Source organism: Ilyonectria robusta, assembly GCF_021365365.1.
Source record: "Ilyonectria robusta strain PMI_751 chromosome Unknown BGZ61scaffold_10, whole genome shotgun sequence".
Taxonomy (NCBI): domain Eukaryota; kingdom Fungi; phylum Ascomycota; class Sordariomycetes; order Hypocreales; family Nectriaceae; genus Ilyonectria; species Ilyonectria robusta.
Window position 1 is genome coordinate 728,834 of NW_025764444.1, and position 20,691 is coordinate 749,524.

At 52.2% G+C, this 20,691-nt stretch overlaps 9 protein-coding genes across 9 annotated transcripts; 4 read left to right on the forward strand and 5 right to left on the reverse strand.

The window, feature by feature from the left end:
• Positions 1-547: 547 nt before the first annotated feature.
• Positions 548-2,169, reverse strand: BGZ61DRAFT_478203 (general substrate transporter; the record flags this gene model as incomplete). Its single annotated transcript, XM_046248989.1, has 2 exons — positions 548-1,599; positions 1,650-2,169. 2 exons carry the CDS (start codon positions 2,167-2,169, stop codon positions 548-550), a joined length of 1,572 nt encoding a protein of 523 aa, XP_046104246.1.
• A 596-nt stretch (positions 2,170-2,765) lies between these two features.
• BGZ61DRAFT_588540 (uncharacterized protein) lies at positions 2,766-5,361 on the reverse strand. Its single transcript, XM_046256532.1, has 5 exons — positions 4,855-5,361; positions 4,474-4,798; positions 3,924-4,342; positions 3,508-3,873; positions 2,766-3,406 (listed from the first exon to the last, which is right to left on the reverse strand). The coding sequence occupies exons 1-5, from the start codon at positions 5,208-5,210 to the stop codon at positions 2,887-2,889; spliced, it is 1,986 nt and encodes a 661-aa protein (XP_046104247.1). The 5' UTR covers positions 5,211-5,361; the 3' UTR covers positions 2,766-2,886.
• A 156-nt stretch (positions 5,362-5,517) lies between these two features.
• Positions 5,518-6,975, forward strand: BGZ61DRAFT_390699 (NAD binding Rossmann fold oxidoreductase). The gene is made up of 2 exons (XM_046242818.1): positions 5,518-6,159; positions 6,205-6,975. Exons 1-2 carry the CDS (start codon positions 5,685-5,687, stop codon positions 6,909-6,911), a joined length of 1,182 nt encoding a protein of 393 aa, XP_046104248.1. The 5' UTR covers positions 5,518-5,684; the 3' UTR covers positions 6,912-6,975.
• Positions 6,976-7,422: 447 nt separating this feature from the next.
• BGZ61DRAFT_494090 (glycoside hydrolase superfamily) lies at positions 7,423-10,185 on the forward strand (the record flags this gene model as incomplete). The annotated part of the gene is made up of 6 exons (XM_046250737.1): positions 7,423-7,492; positions 7,554-8,166; positions 8,222-8,555; positions 8,622-8,969; positions 9,012-9,347; positions 9,397-10,185. 6 exons carry the CDS (start codon positions 7,423-7,425, stop codon positions 10,183-10,185), a joined length of 2,490 nt encoding a protein of 829 aa, XP_046104249.1.
• A 613-nt stretch (positions 10,186-10,798) lies between these two features.
• BGZ61DRAFT_532674 (uncharacterized protein) lies at positions 10,799-12,007 on the forward strand (the record flags this gene model as incomplete). The annotated part of the gene is made up of 3 exons (XM_046253894.1): positions 10,799-10,841; positions 10,897-11,262; positions 11,337-12,007. The coding sequence occupies 3 exons, from the start codon at positions 10,799-10,801 to the stop codon at positions 12,005-12,007; spliced, it is 1,080 nt and encodes a 359-aa protein (XP_046104250.1).
• Positions 12,008-12,241: 234 nt separating this feature from the next.
• On the reverse strand, positions 12,242-13,597 carry BGZ61DRAFT_478208 (uncharacterized protein; the record flags this gene model as incomplete). Its single annotated transcript, XM_046248990.1, has 1 exon — positions 12,242-13,597. The coding sequence occupies one exon, from the start codon at positions 13,595-13,597 to the stop codon at positions 12,242-12,244; it is 1,356 nt and encodes a 451-aa protein (XP_046104251.1).
• A 526-nt stretch (positions 13,598-14,123) lies between these two features.
• BGZ61DRAFT_452182 (uncharacterized protein) lies at positions 14,124-14,396 on the reverse strand. Its single transcript, XM_046245927.1, has one exon. The coding sequence runs from the start codon at positions 14,361-14,363 to the stop codon at positions 14,160-14,162; it is 204 nt and encodes a 67-aa protein (XP_046104252.1). The 5' UTR covers positions 14,364-14,396; the 3' UTR covers positions 14,124-14,159.
• An 895-nt stretch (positions 14,397-15,291) lies between these two features.
• Positions 15,292-18,038, forward strand: BGZ61DRAFT_588543 (uncharacterized protein; the record flags this gene model as incomplete). The annotated part of the gene is made up of 7 exons (XM_046256533.1): positions 15,292-15,453; positions 15,501-16,335; positions 16,392-16,503; positions 16,560-16,623; positions 16,672-16,714; positions 16,764-17,196; positions 17,253-18,038. The coding sequence occupies 7 exons, from the start codon at positions 15,292-15,294 to the stop codon at positions 17,842-17,844; spliced, it is 2,241 nt and encodes a 746-aa protein (XP_046104253.1). The 3' UTR covers positions 17,845-18,038.
• On the reverse strand, positions 17,910-18,710 carry BGZ61DRAFT_494093 (uncharacterized protein; the record flags this gene model as incomplete). The annotated part of the gene is made up of 1 exon (XM_046250738.1): positions 17,910-18,710. One exon carries the CDS (start codon positions 18,708-18,710, stop codon positions 17,910-17,912), a length of 801 nt encoding a protein of 266 aa, XP_046104254.1.
• Positions 18,711-20,691: the final 1,981 nt, after the last annotated feature.

Sequence of the window (20,691 nt, forward strand, 5' to 3'; positions counted from 1 at the left end):
TTAGGCTTTTACCCGCTAAACCACTTCATTACGCATTTTTTTGCATCCATTAATGGTCTACGCCCTGCTCTTATTAGATAACTAGCTCAGAGGTGTGGACATTACACGACGACGGATGGCGACACTTTGCGGCAGGGCCAGACTTTACTACATGTCAATGCGTAAAAGCTCCTACAGGATGTAATTTTACGGAGATGACATTGACGGTGGGCTAGAAAGAATACGATATGTGTAAAAGGTAGAATTATACGATTGACTGCTTGCCAATTGTCGTCAAGTTGAACCACTCATTCTTGCAGAGCTGTTACAAATGGTTTAGGGTAACTCGGCCAGATTTTAGAAGCTTGTCAATAAAATGGTTATAAACAGTGAGATAGAAAGGTAGTATTCAGCAGTGGCTAGCAGTACGGTCCTCTATACATGATAGTAGCCGCATTCCATGCTCCGCTGGTCTCCCCACTTCTAGGTCCGATCTAGAGCTTGCTACCCTTATGGGTCACATCTTGGCCACATGGTGGTTCAACACAGATGAGTTGCTTCTTCCAATCTAGACCTTTTCGTCCGATCGATCCTCGAAGTGCTCGGCGTCCCCCGTGTCCACGCGCTTGGACTCTAACTGCGCTCTGAGGGCATCCTCACCTGGCACCCGAGCGTCCTTGCCATCGAACACCTTGACCATTTCTTCCAAACTATGTCCGTTGGTCTCAGGATAAGTGAAATATACTGTCAAAGTGATGATGACCAACAAACCCACATACACGCAGTAGTACTTCCACTGGATGGCTTCGAGGGCGATTGGGTTGACAAAGATGTTGAAAAAAACAGCCGCCTGTGTGGAGAGCTGGGAAACGGCGAGGCCACGCGCACGATAAGTATACGGCCAGATCTCGCAGACGTAGCTGACCACCAGAGGTGTAAAGGCAATGTCGTAAAAGCCGTAGTAGATGAAGAGGAAGGGGACGACAGCGAGACCGGTGGCGGTGTGTGCGGTGTTGGCAAAGGAACCAGAGAGCGCAGAGATGAGGATGTAGGAAACGAGCATGCCAACGCAAGAGGTCATGAACAATAGGCGTCTGCCGAGACGATCGACGCAAAGCGTACCGCCAACGGCAAGGATCAGGTTCCAGACTTGCAGGAAACCGCTGATGAGGGTCTGGCGCGTAACGTCTGTGATGCCGACAGTTGCGAGGACGGGAGCGAGGTAATAAGACGCAATTCCCACGCCGTTCCACTGCGCAAAGATACCAAGGGTGATGGAGATGAAGAGACGGTGACGGTTGCCCTTGGTCTTGAGCATGTCGACATACGAGGTGGAAGCCTTGGCAAGCCTCTCCATCTCGAGGGTGCCTTGGATCTCAGCAAGCTCAAAAGCAACAAGCCTGGAGTTTTCGTCGCCTCCAGCGTGGGCTTTGATGAGTAACGCGCGGGCCTCCTCGACGCGGTCCTTGCTAAAGAGCCAACGGGGGGATTCGGGTGTGAAGAGCAGGCCGGGAATAATGAAGACGGGGATGAGGACTTGAAGGAGGCAAGGCACACGCCAGGTCCAGTTGTTACCGTAGTTGCGGGTACCGTAGGTGGCCCAGGCTGCGACAAGAGAGCCTGTTGCCGTTAGGACTTTTCTTAAGTGGTTGTTTCAAATAGCGACTTACCAATATACCAACCGCAGTTGTAGAGGGAGGTGAGGATAGATCGATGGCTGGGATACGCAATTTCGGTAATCAAAATAGGTGCAGTGGCAGACCAGCAGGCCGTGGCACCTCCGATGAACAGTCTCCCGAGGATAAACATGACTTGGTTGTGGGCAGCGGTAGTCAGAACAACGCCCAGGACGAGCCAGACATAGCCAAAAGCGATGGTCTTCCAGCGTCCAAAGTAATTGTTGCACCAGGCAATGGCAGGGAAGCAGACGGTAGCACCGAGAGACTGCACAGCGACGATGAAGCCGAGATAGGCACCCGTGGGATCGCCCATAAAGTGGCCCCAGTCAGGAAGAGCCTGGAGGCCGTTCATCATGGAGCCATCATATCCGTTGGCGGACGAGAAGAGGACGAGGCAGAAGATGGAAAAGTTGAGGTGGACGAGGTGGGATTTCTTGTACCAAGGGAGTCCATCCTGGGGGAGGACTGCGGCTAGTTCAGGGCCGACGCCCTTCATGTGCTCAAGGACCATGTTGGATGGTATATGATGGAGAATGAGATGTGGATATGATAGAGTGGATGAGATGAAGATGGATAGGAAGGGATCATCGACTCGGGGGACGGAGCATAGATATAGAGGCATTGAGATGACCGACCAGGTTGGTACGTACTGCTGAAACCTGGGGTACGGGGTATGCATGGCCCTAACGCGCGGAGGATCCGGGGACCCCATTGATAGATGCGGGGGCAATATCGACTAGTTCGCGGCGGTTCCCCGAAAGCCCCCGGCTCCGTTGATCATCAGGGCCTCTCGCCCGGTATTCCGCGGCCGTCCCAGCCTTTTGCTTGGTTGATCCATTGGGTTGACCGCCATCGGGCTAGTCAGATGGAGACATGCGTGAACTGATTCTCATCAAAGTGGTTCGCTTACGGGGGTGAAAGTATTTGGGCCCTTCTAGACTTGTGACTTGCGTTTGTGAGTATAGTTATGTCATGATTGTCTAATATTTAACAAGCCACATCTACTTACAGACGTCACTTCGTACCAATGAGAGAGGGTTGGCGAGGTTGAGAATGTCCGGCGTCAGATACTACGGCTTCGGGATGAGTAGGACTACTGCGAACTCGGCCTCCTTGTTTTTTTACGGAATGTTTCCATCGCGTCGAATCTTACTGAAGGATATCGAGTGCTAGAGAACGGAACCCAGGTGCATGTTTAAGCTGAGCTCTTTGTCTGTACAGTTACCATTCAGTCCATCCCACAGGCTCCATCCTGGAGTATCTCAACATCCTGTAACAACTCTTCCAGCACCACCTTTGATCTCCCAACATCCACCGACTCTGCCTCCCAATACCCCAAAATCTCAATCATCTGCTTTACCGTCTCCCTCCATCCCCCCTCTCCCATCCCGCCGTACTCTCCCGTCCCATCGCCCATATCCACAACTCCACTCTTCACTGCAGCCAGAAGAGACAAGGCCTCCGCCATCCCTGTTCGTAACGCATACCAAGTCCCATGATGGCGGTGCCGTACTCCTAACCCGCGGATGTGCGCGCTGCCGTAAACTAACGCCTTCTGCACGAACGGCTCCATGGCTGGGCGGAAAGGGTCGCTACTTGGATGGTGGATGGCGTAGTAGAGGAAGGGGCGGTAGAGCCAGGATTGTATCTCGAGTGTGCGCCCGCGTACCATAAAGGCTAGTTCGTTGGAGGGGATGATGAGTAGATTGGTGTGGGAGTATTTGACGGAAGCGGGAAGGTTGGACTGCCTGAGAGGTGGTTGGTATTTAGCTTCTAGTACTCCATTCCTGGCCGTCTCGACAGGCTTTGCATTGGTGGCGTAAAAGGAGAAAAGATAACTAATACGCACCATTGCCCTAGCTGTTTTTCAAAATCAGCCGCAATCTCCAGCATCTCCATGACTGGTACGCCATATCCAGGCACGTTTCCGTTCTTATACAGCGCATTCAAAATGCGATTACCGATCCTTCTTAGTGCAATCTCAGTGAGGTAGTAATACCAGCTGTGCTGTTGACTCTCGTTCATAGACTCTGTGTGGCGCTTTTGGGAGCCACCAGAGGATGGAGAGGCAAAGTCGGAGTAAGAAGGGTCAAAGGCAGTAGTGGAGGGTGAGGGCGACGGGTCAGTTTCTTCGACAGGAGGAGAGGGGAACAGATCCGGATATTGGAGGGCGGCGAGGGTGGATTCGGGAAGTGAGAGCTCGACACGGATTTCACTAGACGATGTTAGATTACAACGAAACGACATTCACACATAGGGATGTACCATTCGCTCTTGAAGCAGCTCCAGTACAGCCTCTGCTCAAGCCTGCGCGTGCGGCTCACCTGCACTCCATCGCCATGACTGGCCGCGCTACGCATGCGGCCCTGCAAGTAGGTATAGTATGTGGTGCTCGCCTGCACAAAATCATGCCACGCCTCAAGCGGGCGGAGTGCGTACATGAGGTAGACACCAGAGAGTAGATAGCACTGCGAGCGAATGATTGTGCTACCAAGGAGGCCGATGCGCTTACGAGCGAGGGAGTAATAGTAAGCCGAAAGTTGAAGGTCATATGCCGAGGTATTAAGGGAGGTTGGCGCGTTGGGATCAGTGGACGGAGATGAAGTAGACATCGTGGCAAGAAGTGAACTATAGAGGGACGTTGAGAAAGGCTTTGCGAGGGAGCCGAGTGCACAGGTGAGGAGCTGTGGCAGTGGTATCAGTGATGTTCAGAGTTGATATATGGTATTGTAGACGTAGAGAAAAACATAGGGTCTTTGTCAAAGACAGGACAACCGCAATACCGACAGGAGAGTGAGTGAGAGAAAGAACTTACAACAAGGCATGTCTTCCCATCCCATCCAGGCCCATCCTCGGCCACGCTTCTCGCATACCTCTTCAGAGTTAAAATGTCGAGGATGGGATTCTTAGTATGCACGAAAGCAATAAAATTATCGACCAGGCGAATCACATTCTCCTCGTCGGAGGGTTCAATTGCGGTTTCATTTTCTTTATTGACTTGGAGATGATGACTCGAGTGAAAAGTTGGGTTATCGCTAGGAGGCACGACCTGAGCGGAAGAAAAGGGAATAGTTGCGGAGTCGAAACGGTCGAGAAGCTGATTGAGGCGATCCAGAATCAGAAGCGACGCAGGATCGAACCTGTTTCTGTCAGGGCTTTGTTTCATGTAGGGTAGGAAGGATCAACAAGCACTTACGAAGAATGGCCCAAAGAGTCCTCGTAAACACACTCGGCGCCTGTGTCGGAGCAAAACTTGCACTTGGGGCGCGCATTGCTGCACTTGGTTTTTCGAGTACGGCAGAGCTGGCAGGCTGTGACGGCGCGCTTGCGAGGGTAGGACATTGAGGTTCGGGAGGGGTCAACAAGGGGACGCTTCGTGGGGCGGACATGATGGAGGGCAGGGTTGAACTGATCAAGCTGGTAGGACGAGATGGAGGCGTCCATAGACTGGACCGAGTTGAGGTGGGTGTGAACATGGGATTGAGACTGGGAGTCGAAGCTAGTGTGGTGGTGTAGAGGGTGAAAGGAGCTCTGGTTTGTGTGGGGATGCATGGTGTTGTGTTGATCGGGCTATCGGCCGAGTTCCCGAGTGGCGGCTTGCCAGAGGAGCGGAATGATATCGGTCTTACGGTTGTGTGGATGCGTCCGGGGATGGAGAAGTGTTATATTAGGGACTGGGTTGAACGGGGATGTCCGATGAACGGATGCGGAACGTCTGAGAAAGAGCACTCGCAAGCTGGTCCTGCCCCCGGAAAATACCCCGCACTCATGGTCCGTGCCACACCCACCTGGACCCCGGACGTGCCACACCTCCCGCGGAGTACCGGCCCAGCCAAGGCCCTACCACTCCAAAACATCACTCATGATACCCACCATTATCACTCTGCCACCCATGACAGCTCTCCCACTTTGTCACTCGATCATTAAATTTCTCTCCTTTACTCCCTCTAACCTACATCTCAATTCTTCCATCACATCTCCTCACACACTCACACTCTCACACTCTCACACCTACGACACCGAACCATGTCTTCTCCCTCTCGTATCGTCCGCGTCGGCATGATCGGCTGCGGTGAAATCAGCCAGGTCGCCCATATTCCCGCGCTGGGCTTCATGTCCGACTTCTACCGCATCACTTACCTGTGCGATGTGTCCGCCGATGCCCTCACCCACTGCTCCTCCAAGATCTCCGGCACCCCGCCAAAGACCACCTTTGATCCCGAGGAGCTCTGCTCGTCGCCGGATGTTGATGTGGTCTTCATTGCCAACAGCACTGAATACCACGCCGCACATGCCATCCTTGGCCTGAAGCATGACAAGTTTGTCTTCATCGAGAAACCCATGTGCTACAGCCTCCAGGATGCAGATGCAATCATCGCTGCCGAAAAGGAGAGCAAGGGCACCGTCATGGTGGGATACATGCGCCGGTATGCATTGGCTTTCTTGGATGCCATTGAGGAAGTCGGCGGCATGGACAAGATTCTCTACGCTCGCGTACGAGGTAAGTCTGAAAAATCTCCATCTTCAACCCTAGCTGACTCTCTAGACATCATCGGACCCAATGCAGGCTTCGTCTCCCAATCCGGTACCTTTGCCCGGAAATTTGACGACTTCAAAAAGGCCGACATAGACGACAAAAACGCCCAATCCGATGCGCAAATGAACCAAGGCCTGACAGTCGAGTGCGGTGTCCCCGTCGACGGCAACACCCGACTTATGTGGATGCTCCTCGGCGGGCTGGGCTCGCACGATTTGAGTGTTATGCGCGAGGCCCTCGGGATGCCGACGGCGGTGCGCGGCGCCAGCCTGGGCTTCCCTTTTTGGAATGCTCTACTGCAGTATCCTGGGTTCTGCGTGAGCTACGAGAGCGGCATCGACGGCATCCCTCGCTTCGACGCGCACATCGAGATCTACTCACAGCGCAAGAGCGTGCGCGTCCAATACGACTCACCATACGTCAAGGGCTTGCCGACGACCATGACGGTGTGCGAGGATGTCAATGGCGTCTACAAGGAGACGATGGTGCGGAAGACGTACGAGGATGCGTACACGCTCGAGTTTAGGGAGCTGCATGCGCTTGTGACTCAGGGAACTCCCGTCAAGACCACCGCGGCTGATGCTAGAGCGGATCTTGAGATTTTTGGCATGATTATGAAGGCGGGTTATGACGGGAGTTTCATGACCGGTGGATTGCCGGCCAAGGCGATGAATGGAAAGCATAGCACAAATGGCGTCAACGGCGCCAAGGCGTGACGTCGGCTTAGACTGAAAGACCGAAATTGTGTTTTATAGACGATACTTCAATTGTAAAATTCCATCCTTCGATACTACCTACCCCAAATGGTTTCCTGAGCCAAGATCCTTCTCTACTGAGACTCCTGCTTGGTGATTTATCTCTACCTCACATCTCAAGCCTGCTGCACTTTAATCCCATCTCATTTTAGCTTCGTTGCTCCAAGTATTCCCCCTCTTCATATTTACCGCCAAATGTCCCAGTGCGGGGAGAAGATGCTGAGCCCCGAACGCCCCCCTGCGCCCCCTGCAGCCGACGGGGAGTTTCGGACGAAGCCTTCCCGATTTCATCATTAGTGTCAGTCAACTCTTGCAGGGTGGATTCCACTGCACAGTTCAAGACATAAGGCGCTGGAAGAAGAATACAGTACCCAGTTTCAACTCATATTTTATAAGATGACTGTTTCCACCTGCTCAAGTCTTTATCCTAATCTCTAAAGCAGATGCCGATTGAGACTGTCTGGATTGTATAATGGCGGATATCAATGTTAAAGCCGTGCTCGCAAAGCTAAATACCAGCGAGAAGATTGACCTCTTGTCAGGTATGTTTCCGGTCTTTCTTATTGTCCCTCAAGCTTCATCATCAAGCACTAACATGCAAAGGAATCGACTTCTGGCATACCAAGGGCTTCCCTGAACATGGCGTTCCCTCTCTCCGGCTCTCCGATGGCCCCAATGGCGTCCGCGGCACCAAGAATCTTGCCGGTGTGCCCGCTGCCTGTTTCCCATGCGGCACCGCCTTGGGCGCAACCTTTTCCGTACCGCTGCTCGAAGAAGCCGGTCGTCTTATGGGTCACGAATCCATTGCAAAAGGCGCCCATATCCTGCTAGGGCCCTGTATCAACATGCAGCGCTCGCCACTCGGCGGACGCGGTTTCGAGTCGCTCTCGGAGGACCCCGTAGTGGCAGGACTTGGGGCTGCGGCTATGATTCGAGGCATCCAGAAAACGGGCGTAGTAGCTACGATCAAGCACTTTGTATGCAACGACCAGGAACACGAGCGTGGACTGTACGACGCTGTCATTACGGAGAGGGCGTTGAGGGAGATTTACCTGCGGCCGTTCCAGATTGCGCTCAAGGAGGGAGGCAAGGGCGGACCCGGGGCGGTCATGACGGCGTACAACAAGTTGAACGGAAGACATGTCAGCGAGCATAAGATTTTGTCCGAGGTGTTGAGGGGAGAGTGGGGATGGGAGGGCCTGGTGATGAGCGACTGGTATGTTCGAGTTATCCGTAGCACGGCAGCCTACTGACAATGCTTTCTTCAACAGGTTCGGCACCTACTCAACCTCCGGCTCGATAAATGCTGGCCTCGACCTTGAGATGCCCGGCCCTACTCGCTGGCGGGGTGGGAACCTCCTCCACGCTTTGCGTTCCAACAAAGTGTCATATAAGACGCTGGACGAGCGGGCGGAGGAGGTCCTGAGGGTCGTGAAACGATGTGCAGCATCCAACATTCCGGAGAACGCTCCAGAGGGGACGATTGACACGCCAGAAACGGCAGCGCTCTTGCGAAAGTTGGCGGGCGAGTCTATTGTGTTGATGAAGAATGAAAAGGAGGTTTTGCCCCTTGCGAAGGATAAATCTGCAAGTTCTCCCACCCTGGTCATATCAGAATACAGGGAACCGAACCTGAATCGAGAGTTTATGCTAACTTGACTGGATCTCTAGACGGTGATCATTGGCCCAAATGCAAAGGTCTCGGTATTTTGCGGAGGTGGCTCGTCGTCCCTAAACCCATACTACGCCGTCTCGCCATTCGACGGAATCAGCAATTGTCTCTCGACTGAGCCCCAATACACCGTAGGCTGCTACGCCCACAAGGAACTCCCTATCCTCGGCCCATCCCTCACCACCACAAAATCTGGCAGCACCCCTGGTGTCACGTTCAGGTCGTACACTGAGCCTCCCAGCGTCGAGAACCGCAAGGCTGTCGATGAGATCAGCCTCACAAAAACCGACATGCTCCTCCTCGACTACAAGCGCCCAGCCATCACGTCACCGCTCTGGTACGCTGACGTCGAGGGCTAGCTAACACCCGAGGAAGACGGAGAGTTCGAGCTCGGCCTATGTGTGTACGGGACGGCGAAGCTATATGTGGATAGCAAGATGGTGATTGATAACGAGACGGCTCAGAGGCAGGGAAGCGTGTTCTATGGGTGTGGCACGGTGGAAGAAAAGGGCATCATCCAGGTGACGAAGGGAGCGAGTTACCATATCAAGGTTGTGTTTGCCAGTGCGCCAACCAACAAGCTTGGAGCTGGGGGTGTGGTGAGGTTTGGAGGAGGCGGCATCAGGATTGGCGGCTGTCCGATCATGGATCCTAAAATGGAGATTGAAAAGGCGAAAATCATGGCTGAAAAGGCGGACCAGGTTATCATCTGCGCAGGATTGAATGTGAGTCTTTCTGATCCCCCCACGACTCTATAACTAACCCGTCTATCAGGCCGACTGGGAAGGAGACGGCGCTGACCGCGCCAATATGGAACTCTCTGGCCACATGAACAAACTTATATCGACCGTTGCAGCCGCAAACCCCAACACGGTCGTCGTCATGCAAGCCGGTACCCCCGTTGAGATGCCGTGGATCTCGGAGGTGTCGGCCCTCGTGCACGCGTGGTACGGCGGCAACGAAACCGGCAACGCCATCGCCGACGTGCTCTTCGGACAAGTTAACCCCAGCGGCAAGCTGCCTCTCTCGTTCCCCATCCGCAACGAGGATAACCCTGCCTTTTTGAACTACAGGTCTGAGCGTGGCAGGACTCTGTATGGTGAGGACGTGTACATCGGCTACCGATACTACGAGATGACCAAGAGGGACGTGCTGTTCCCCTTCGGCCATGGCCTTTCGTACACGACCTTTTCGCTCAGCAATCTCAAGGTCGCACAGGAGGATCAAGCGGTGGTGGTGAGTTTAAAGGTGAAGAATACGGGCAGGGTTGCGGGAGCAGAGGTGGTGCAAGTCTACGTGGCGCAAAAGGCACCTTTAATCCGGCGGCCCAAGAAGGAGTTAAAGGGCTTCACAAAGATATATCTCGAGGCCGGAGAGGACAGAGTTGTAAGTGTTGAGTTGGTAACTAGAGAAGCGGCGTGCCTCTGGGATGAAGCGCGGGCATCTTGGGTGGTTGAGAAGGACACTTACGAGGTTATTGTGGGAAATAGCAGTGCGGGGGGCGAGGGGACTTTGAGGGGTAGCTTTGATGTGAAAGAGAGTTTTTGGTGGAACGGGCTGTAGTTCGAATGAAGCTATCGCCACGGCAGAGAGTATTAATGTTGATCAGCCTTTACATGTATTCTCTTAATTAAAACCCAGCATTAAGGGCATTCATTCATCAAGAGTGGCAGTCTCTTGTTTGGCAAGGAAACTTCAATTACACCTTGACTAGTAGTATCTATCTCCGTACACATGCCAAGGAGGCATTGCTTGAGAACTGAAACAGCTTACAGCCACGACATTATCACCCCAACTCCATGCAGGATCCACCAAATCGTGCATTTTCTCCCCACGAGCTAGCCGACGAACTCCAATTCATTTATATTGAGACCCACTGCGGGTTCGGCCCGGGGAGTTTCGGTCTTGCGGCCGGGAGACACGGTGGAGCACACGGGGAGTTTCGGGTTGCACTAAAGTAGATCCCAGTCTCAGTCACTTGTGGCGTAGCGCTATTGGAATATGAGCGAGATTGAAGTCGTGAAGATAAGGCAGTTTCGGGACAGAATTATTACCGTAGGATAATTGGGGCTGATTCATGCTCGACTTCGGTCGTTTCTCCCTCACTATTCATATTTTAAAACTCGTTCCACCGTCCATCTTAATTACCCCAAACATTTCCATATCCTTTCCAATTATGGCTGCCACAGAAGTACCGTCTCTACGATGGGGTATCGTCGGTACGTCTCCCATGTTACCTTACCTCCCTCTCCAATTCGAACCTAACTCTGGTAGGATGCGGCCTCATCTCTTCCTGGTTCGTCTCTGATCTTCTTCTCTCACGCACCGACGCGCCCACCAAGCACATTTTGCAATGTGTCGGTTCTTCGTCCATCGAGAAGGGAACTGCCTTTCTCCAGAAGCACGCGCCGACAGTAGCGCAAACTACCAAGGTCTACGCCTCTTACGCGGAGGTATATAATGATCCAGACGTCGACATCGTGTATATCGGCACACCGCACGCACTGCATCTGACAAATGGGTTGGCTGCTATCGCCGCGGGGAAGAATGTGCTTTGTGAGAAGCCGATGACCATAAATGCCAAAGAGGCCGATGTACTGGTCAAGGCTGCGCGGGAAAAGGGCGTGTATTTGATGGAGGGTAAGCCACTCCCTCAACTTCAAGATCAGTTCAATTTTGCGAGGTTTGGGTTTATAACATGGCTAACCTTACAGCTGTCTGGACGCGTTTCTTCCCCATCGTGGCCAGTCTCCAGGATCTCATCCATAAACAGCAAATCATTGGACGTATTTCTCGTGGCTTTATTGACATCGGCCTGGACATGCCCCTGGCATCCTTACCTTCCGACTCTCGCACCACCGACCCTGCCCTGGGCGCTGGTGCGTTGCTGGATATTGGTATCTACACCTTGACCTGGGCTTCTCTCATCTTCGGCGCGAGCCCCACGGTTCTCTCCAGCGCCAATCCTACACCAAGAATCACCAGCTCCATGAGCCTTGTAGGAGGGGTAGATGAAATGAGTACCGTCATTTTAAACTACGAGGCCGCTGCAATGCAGGCAATCTGCACGTGCTCGATGCGTGCGAAAAGCAGCCCTCGATTTGCCCGGATTGAGGGTGAGAAGGGTACAGTGTGGGTATGTGGTGTTAGCGCGGCCAAGCCGGGGTATTTGATCGTGGAGCTGAAGGGTGAGGAGAAGAAAACTATTGATTTCCCAGTGGAGGGTTGGGGATTTCACTTCGAGGCTGATGCTGTCGCGGCAGATTTGAGGGCAGGGCGGAGGGAGAGTGCCGTGTGCGGATTAGACGTTACGAGGGGGATGATGGACCTAATGGACAATGTAAGGAAACAGAACGGCTTGCGCTATACACAAGACAGCAATTAGAAATTTTAGACTTGGTACAAGCAGTGACAGATAGTAAAACTATACTTTAATACAAGAGAGGTCTACTGTAGATGCATTAATCTGTGAGCGATTCCTATTGTAACTATCTACCTACCCGAAAAGCTATCAGCAGCTCCGGTACAACCAGACGATATTTGCGAACCACTGAGCACGTTACGCGCACTCAAATTGGCTTCATATTCATCTAGTATAGAAAACAACTCAAATAAATACTTAAGGAATCAACCAGAGTTCTTCTTGAGAGTCATCCTCCTCTTGTCCCACCACCTCAGAGTAAACTCTCAGGATTCCAAGATCAGGCGAGAACCCACCCCATCGACCCGTACCAATCCAAAAGTTCTTCTGCCTGTCCGCCAGCGTGGTTCTTCTTGCTCTTTGGTCCAGATCCCAGACATCTATCACGCTCCTCCTAGTCCGTGAGTCAAACCTGGGAAATGCAGCCAGTGTCCTTTGCCCAGAACCATGTGGTGCGTATGATCGTATGGCGAATTCAATCTGCAAAGATACTATTCGATCCGCCATCTGTTTTGAAGGGGCATTTGAACTCGTCAGGGCGTCGAACGTTCTATCAAGCTCCATGGAGTCTTTAGAGATCGGTTCCCCGTGGCGATAATGAGCAGCCACCCAACTAAATGGCTGCCACATCAACTTTTGGGCTTCGTTTTTCCAAATTGAGGTATGGAGGTTTTCGTGGGATTTCTGCAGAGGATCAATCCCGCCCAAGTAAAACGCTCGTGTGGGATTGTCGAGGAGATCATTAACGGCAAACCCGTGCAATGATTCCCCATGACACTTGCTTTCTGATGTGAGCCAACTAGTCATATCGTAAAGATTCGTGTCCTGCTGCGGCCCTTCAAATATTTTTCTTGACACTTTGTTTCTGGGATAAATGTAGTGGTATTTCGAAATAATTGTAACAATGTCCCAGTTCTGAGGCAATAAAACACGCGTCGATGGTATGTTTTGACAGGGAAAGATTGAGACCGTTCTGAAAGAACAGAGTGGTTGAGAATTTTCCGGAGTTGATCGAGCCGTAGGCATTATTCGGGACTCTGTCAGATCCTTTGCCTCCAGGCTCACAAAGACGATATCCCCAGGCCACCTTTTACTGTCTATTATTTGGAGAACCACGATTTTTGTGTTAATCATGGCAATGTCTTTGATAAGAGCTTCTTGCGAAAAGCTATAGAGATCTGCCTTGTTCCCACATTGCGTAGTCTCCCAACTACCCAGTAGTTGTTGATTTTCGGCGCTGTAGAGGCTCAGAGCCTGGGAGTCGGCAATGCAGACTCTATCTCCCGCTGGAGACACATCAAATATGAGATAATTTGGCCCTGGGTTCGGCAATTCTTTCACACTCCCATCGGTGGAAATGCAGATATGGCCTTCCGTGTCTCGGTAAACTTCAACACCAGAGTCCTCGGACGTTTTGCCGCGGGCCAAAGTACGAAGGAAAATTGGACGTCGGCTATCAGGATACTGAGTAGAGGTAGATTCGGTTCCGGGATCCGCAGTCTTTGAAACGGTGCGACCAGGCGTTCTGCGGTTTCTCAAGTTCAAGAAACTCATGGTGACGAATTCTAGTGGTGACCCTGGTGTAGCTAAGGTGGCTAAGGGTAGCAATAAATCTTCCGAAATAGCTATGGAACGAAGATGGATATTTCGTTGCCAGATATGCATGAGTGATGGAATGAAAATAATGACGGAATTTCTAGGCTTTCAAAATATGCGGGTGGCGGAGCTGCATTGGTGCCTAACAGGGCGGCGAAGCAACTTGAAACGTGATTGAATCGGCCTTGGCCGCTCAAGGCAGTGTAGCGATGTGGTTTTATTAATTCCTCCCGCTATGTTTTACACTGCAAACAGAGTGCTGTGTTAGGGATCTTAGGTCTCTGGAGGAAAAAGACGCAAAATTGAAGCTTGCATTTTGGAAAGAAACCCATAGGAGGCTGTCTTCTTTAGGATATCCTGCCTTAGTTAGGGCTATTGGCTCGATATGACGAGTCAATTTTGTAGTCTTCTGGTAATGGGAAGTCGGTCTCGGGGTGGCACCCGTATGTACTGGCGGTATTCCTGTCATTTGAGACTTTTAAGTCTGGACTCCCTGGCTTATTCTTGCCGCCCGAAGGAATTAAGAATACCTGCCTATCCTAGTCTGGTCCTTCTCAGTCAATTCAAGTGCATCTTGAATCTGGTATAGTTTGAACCGGCCGGTTGTGTTAAAGTTGACCTTCTTCCCTAGTGAAAGGAGACCGGCTTCTACCATCTTGACAAGCCTCTTAGTGTGTTCACGCTCGTCCATGTACTTGCCATGGATCTCGAGGTTCTTGATCATGAGCTCAATGCACGGGATAGACACAGTCCAAAGCTGCCACCGTTGAAAACGATGCGCCCACAAGGCCGAACAGCTCCCAAGCAAGCCTCAATGTGACGGGGTCGTGGCTTGCGCTGGGCCTAAGAAGGGTTTAGCGCCTGCCTCGTGGTGATGAGAAATAGGGAATGAAGACATACTAAAGTCTACACAACAATCTGCGTGTACGTTACCCGCCATCTCGGTCAACACCACCGTTTCCTTCTCTGCATCCCTGGACAGTACAGCCATCTTAATCCTTCCAGTCATCTTATACAGCCCGCCAGCGCCTCCAACGCCTTCGCATTCCTGCCCATGGCAATGACCCTGGCGCCATCACCAGCGCCGTAGCGTAGCAACTGCAGCGCCACCAAATTTGCCAGTAGCCGGACACAATCACCACTCTCCCGGCTTGACATCCAGCGTCGCCAATACCAAGTGTCGTTGGCCCTGGGAAATCTTGTAGAAGTCTCAGACGGAAGAATCGTCGGTCGAGGCTACAGTCGATACCGCTTCGTACGCATGGTGATACTCCAGAACCCAGCCGAGAGGATGTCGGCTGCGATGACGCACTACCGCTTGAGGCTACTGCTTACTCCAAGTGCTTATAATCTCATTTCCCTATTGGCTGTTGGGAATTTATGTCATGATCATGTCAGAGGCGTCATGACCTGGCACTTATAATTGGCAGAGACGTTAGCCACTGGAGCCGCTATCTTTTCGAGCCAAGCTGAACAAGTTAAAAGCTGTGTTTCGAAGCATGTGATCGGCGGATAGTTCCGTCAAGGCTGGGGAAATAGATGCTCGCCACATCCTGAGACCCGTTTCATACTGAGGATCAAATATCTATTCTCTTGCTCACGGCCCTTCAACTGATCAAACAAGGCCCAGTGCCGAGCTGTAAAGACCAGCAATGGTTTCGTCGTTTCGTCCCATCCAGCCTGCTGCTCAGCAGTCGCTACAGCACCATAACATCGCGGCGTCTCGCGGCTCGTTAGTCTCCTGCGAGAGGCTCGGCAAGAGAATCCGCAGCGTGGGGCAGGCCTGCCGTGACTGCCGTCAGAACAAGGTGAAGGTATTACTCCCCGCTCCGTTCACAGTTACGCGTTAACTTGCCTCTAGTGTGATGGCTGCCGACCTCAGTGTGGCACCTGTACTGCCAAGGGACGACCTTGCCGCTACGAGTCGCCGGTGGGTCAGTCGAGAAGAGCCGCGTTGAAGTCGCGCCTACAAGCATTGGAGGAGCTCTTCTGTGCCTTGCAGGTCAAATCTGGCGAGGAAGCGGACCGTTTACTGCAACAAATCCGCTCGGCCGACGACTTCCGCTCCTTGCTCGACCTTAAGCACGACATATCACCGCTTGGCGCCAGCGGCTCCTCCAGCAGCAGTCCAGGGGTCAGCAGTCTCTCGAGTCCTACGACTGGATCTGAGCAGTCAATCGGATCTGTGACTCCAGTGCGGAAAAGCGCAATTGCCCGTCTCCTCCAGGAATCACACGTCGGCAACGATACGCTTGGAAAGGCCCACGTCCCCGCTTCATCACCGGCACGGAGGGAACTATCAGCAGACACGTCGACATTCCTAATCTCTCTCGTCATCCCCAGCGCCTCCATTACACAAGCCGCGATCGACAGTTTTTTCGGCTCCAGCGGAAAACTATTCCATGTCTTCTCCCGCAAACACATATCAGGCTGCTATGAGAATGTGTTTGGAAGCGATGGCTGTCCTATACCAAGTCAGAAGACCGCCATTTGCTGCCTCGCCGCAGTTGCAGCTGTTGGGGTTCAGTACAACGCCGACGATTTCGAATTGGGTACTGATGGCGTCTTCTACGACGTGGCAAGGCATTTCCTTGAGAACCTTATGGAGGAGCAGCCACTCGATGCAATTAAAGTCTGCGCGCTGTTAGCCATGTATAACATCATGAATAAGGCGACGGTTTCACTTGCTTACATTGGTTAGTACTCGTTCTCTAAGACCTCGTTTCTTTCATTAGGTTAACCATGGGCATAGATGTTGGTCTGAGCATGTCAAAAAGACATAATCTAAATGACAAGTGTTATGACTATCCGGGGCTCTCCCCAGAGGAATGGGTTGACTATCGGAGGGCTTGGAGAACATTAATGTTCCTCTCAAGGCAAGTTTTGAACCGGTCTGACTGACATTCGCTAACTTATTTAGCTGGCTTTCTTCAACTCTTGGGTACATCTCGGGTGGTGGTGTATCTTTCCGGGAAGTGGCTCCGGTATTAAACCTTGACCTTTCTTCACAGCCAAGACTGACATGACTACAGTTGATGGACGTGGAAGCCGATCACTCATCCGACATTAGCCACAGTAAGCCAATACATGGACCATCCGGTTGCTTCGCTTACATATGCTGTAGTTGTCCAAACGGAGATGACCAAGATCTCCCTTCTAAACGCCGATATTCTGCGGATGCATCTATCCTCCAAGGAAATGACCAGCCAAGCAATGGATTCCATAGATAAAGACCTTCAGGACTGGCACAATCAACTCCCCAGTCAAATGCATCTCGCCAATCTCTGCCGCCAAGATCTTCCCGTTGAAGCTCGGCGATCCATCTTAGCCACTCACCTACTCTATCTCGGATGTACAATGCTGCTCTACCGCCGTATTGCCTCACAATTCGCTCGGTCTTCCAGGATTGACGATGGGCACGACATTCCGTGGAAGCCCCTCGAGGATAGCTTTCTCAGTCATGCAGATCAAGCTATGACAGCCGCAAGACACTCGGCCCGAATCCTAGGCCTGCTGCGAGCAGAAAAGGGGATATTTAAAAAATGCTGGCTTATCATGTAAGTCACAACTCGCTCCCGTTACGCCGTTTTAATGATTGCTCATTCTTCTTTAGCTTCCAATCATACACCTCCTGCGTCTTGCTCCTCCACTCCGTCGCCCAAAAGCAGGTACACCTCTTCCATCGATCATCCTGGGAAGACGACATCGCACAAGCCCGCATCTGCCTCGATATACTATCCTTCTGCAGCACCACGGACTCGGTAGCCCTCAAATTCCAAGACTGCCTCGTCCCTATCCACGACAAGCTGGCATCTTACATTCGCCCCACAACCAGCATGAGCATCCCCCCAAATCCGTCGTCCCTCTCCTACATCCTCAGAGTTCCGACGACGGCCGATCCGGAACGCGTCGCCCTGTCTCTAAATCTGCTAATAATCCTGTGCCAGCCATTTGGCAACGTCGATAGCAAAGGTGGCTCGAACGACAACCTCGGCGCGCCGGGGCAGAGCTCCCCGGTACAGCACGAGCAGCCGCAGGAGGCTGAGCAGCTTGACTGGAGGCTCGAGAGCAGCCTGCCGTTCCGGTGGGACCCCGAGGACCTCGGGGTTAGTGAGGCGGTGTTGCTGGAGAGCGATAATCGGTTCTTGGGCAGTAGTGAGCCGAGTGGATGGGCCGAGGTCCGGAGTGAAGATATTGGGTGGTGAGTTAAATGTCATGGCAGGATGCCAATCGTTGAGCATTGATTTGCCATCCAATTACCACAACAGGCTCATTCCAAGGGCTTTGCGCCGACGTACTGATCCCTGGTGCCAATCCCAATATCAACTGTTGCTCTCTCCTTCTCCGGTAGCGGCTTCAACCACCTCGTGCTCCACACTGCGAGAACAGTATGGTCGACCACCTCCATCACGCGCTGCAGCAAATGGCTGCGAGGCAATGGTGAGGCACCTTCTAGCGAGTGGCGGCGTGTGTAAAAAGTGTCCGCACCGTCCCCTCCCAAGCAGAAACTGCGCAGTTCAGAACCCTCGCTTACTCGGAATTTCGTCTGGAGGTCGCGTTCTGAGACTGATTTCGTCATCGACTTTGAGATCTTCCGCCGAAGTCTGCCACTAATCCTCTTCCAGACACCGCGCCCTCTGTCGCATGGTTGCTCCAGTGGCACAGGGGAGTTCAGCATTCCAGATACGATGGCGTCCTCCATGAGTTCATAGACGGCGTTGACGGCATCATCCAATTCCGACGGATGTGGAAGAAGAGCGGAATATCGGAATTCAATAAGTCGATCCTTAAGGTTGGATGGGAGGTTGACCTCGCGATGTGCGTTTGGAAGGATATAAGACTCCAGAAGATCTTCCCATAGTGCCTGTAGGTAATCGTAATGACACTTGAAATATTCGCAGGGAAATTTGTTACTCCCAACTATCTCTGTGTAACAGGCTCGGTATCTCGATGCATCTTGGACGAATTGTAGGGTTTCTAGGCAATGGTTTCTTGAAAGGTAGGCTGTAAAATCGTTCAATATCCATTGTTCTGGAGTCACGTCAGAAATAGTGTCGGCCAATGATGGCATTGGAAAATGTGTCGATCCAAAAGAACTTGTAATCTAACCCAGTCGTGCCTCGGGTCTTGGCTTCTTATACATATAGCATGGATATCCTGTCTTGCCACACGGTCAGGAGCTCCAGCTTCTTCATTTGGGGAATCCGCGACCAATCCCCTGTCTCTATTTTCGGTCAAAAACTCCAGCTCGTTTGATTGGACGGTTGTTAGACCTCCATTTCAGTCCGTCGCATGCATCGGCGCGCCCGAAGTAGCGCCCTGTGGATCGCCATTTTTAGTAAACAGTGAGTTCATTGGGCAATCTACTACGGAAATAAAGCCGGGTCAAGACAGGCTGTGTTTATCCGTAAGCTTGAACGCTTGTTGAATCCATGACTCGCCCATGCTATCTCCTCCGTTGAAGCAGATCATCCCCGAATCATCCCCGAATCATGTGATGACGGGGCCAGTTCCACAGCCGTGGCAAGAGCTAGTCGAACTCTGGAAATCGTGGCGTTGGAACTAGTTCCGGGGGACTCGGACGATGAAGATAGAGGGCGAACTGGTCCTCGGCCGTGTGACCCTCTACCAGTACCCTACTAGAGAGGCCACACAGACTCCATCCCTGTAGATATTGTCTCAGCTCGCTCGTCCCGATTCTAGAATCTGTGCGTGGTTAATGTGCTCTGGTTAAAGGCCATTCCGTTAGCTCCAGCGCCTGTGGCTGCTAGCTACGTATCAAAAGTAGCCTCATCTCTTACCATCACATTTTAGCTTCAATTTCCACTCAGGAGTTCTAGGTATTCACCACCGGGGATACCTGACAAATTCGGAATGCAATGTGACAGCTAGGGTGACATCTTACGAACGGGAATCGAATCGATAGATCTAGTCAAACGAGTGACGCAGACGAGGAGGATAGGGGCTACTGTTGCAAAGCCCATGTCAAGCCCAAGCCCCGCACTTAAACAGAAGTTCCCGTCAGATCAGCCCCTGAAACCGGACAGCAGATGTGATGAAGAAGGTGACGAGAACACAGTGTGTTGAGGCTGCCAGGATCTTAGGGGCGCGGATAAGCTCCCGGTTGGCCAGATGCTACCAACTGGTGCATCGGATTGCCACTTGATCCGGCCTGTCTACTTAAGAGACCGATTTGCACATCGCTGGACATCTTTGCTATGTATCCTGAAGCGCGGTGGCGGCTTATGAAGGTCTCTACCCCCAGGCCGGCTCTTGGCACCCTGACCATTGCTAAGAGTGTTTCTTGCCAATTCTTTTTCTTTCGTTTCACTATCAGCGATCGAACGCCTCACTCGAATGTATACGGCACAGTAGACAATTCCACGTAAAAAGTACCCTGCCTCCAATACGCCACACCAAGCCGCCGCAATCATCATGTCTCACGTGTGTCATACGCCGCAGTTCCCCCTCTCTGACACGATCGTATTTCCTCTCTCAGTTTAGTCCTCCCCGCACGCAGCGCAACACGGCGGCCGCCACCCCAGCCTTCACGGATAACTACCAATCAACTCGCATGGTTCATTCATGATGGCATTCGTGTGTGTCTGTGCAAGCAAAGTCGCCATGCAACCTGAGCCAGCCAAAGCTAGCACTCTAAGCTGTGATTGGGTCCATATTCCTTATAAAACCACCATGGCACATCCTGCCTCGGCACAAATGCAACGATGGTCAATCAAGATCGCCAGATACAGTTGTTGCGGCACGGTTGGGGAAAAGCAATGATCAGTCAGGATTACCAGGTATAGCTTGTTCCGGCATGGACTGAGGAACTAGATAAATCATCTCCCTGCTGTTTTGGCTGCAGTTCCACTGTGGATTTCGGTACTATTTTTCGATTGTTCTGAATCGATAAGCCGTCTAAGCACGTGGTTGTTCGGGCCTCCGAAGCCAAGTTATTCTTGGAGAAAGCTTTTTATATGAATGGGGTTGCGGCCCACGATTCACCCTGAACCTACCCCAGCCCGCCCTATCAGTCACTCACCGACATGCGA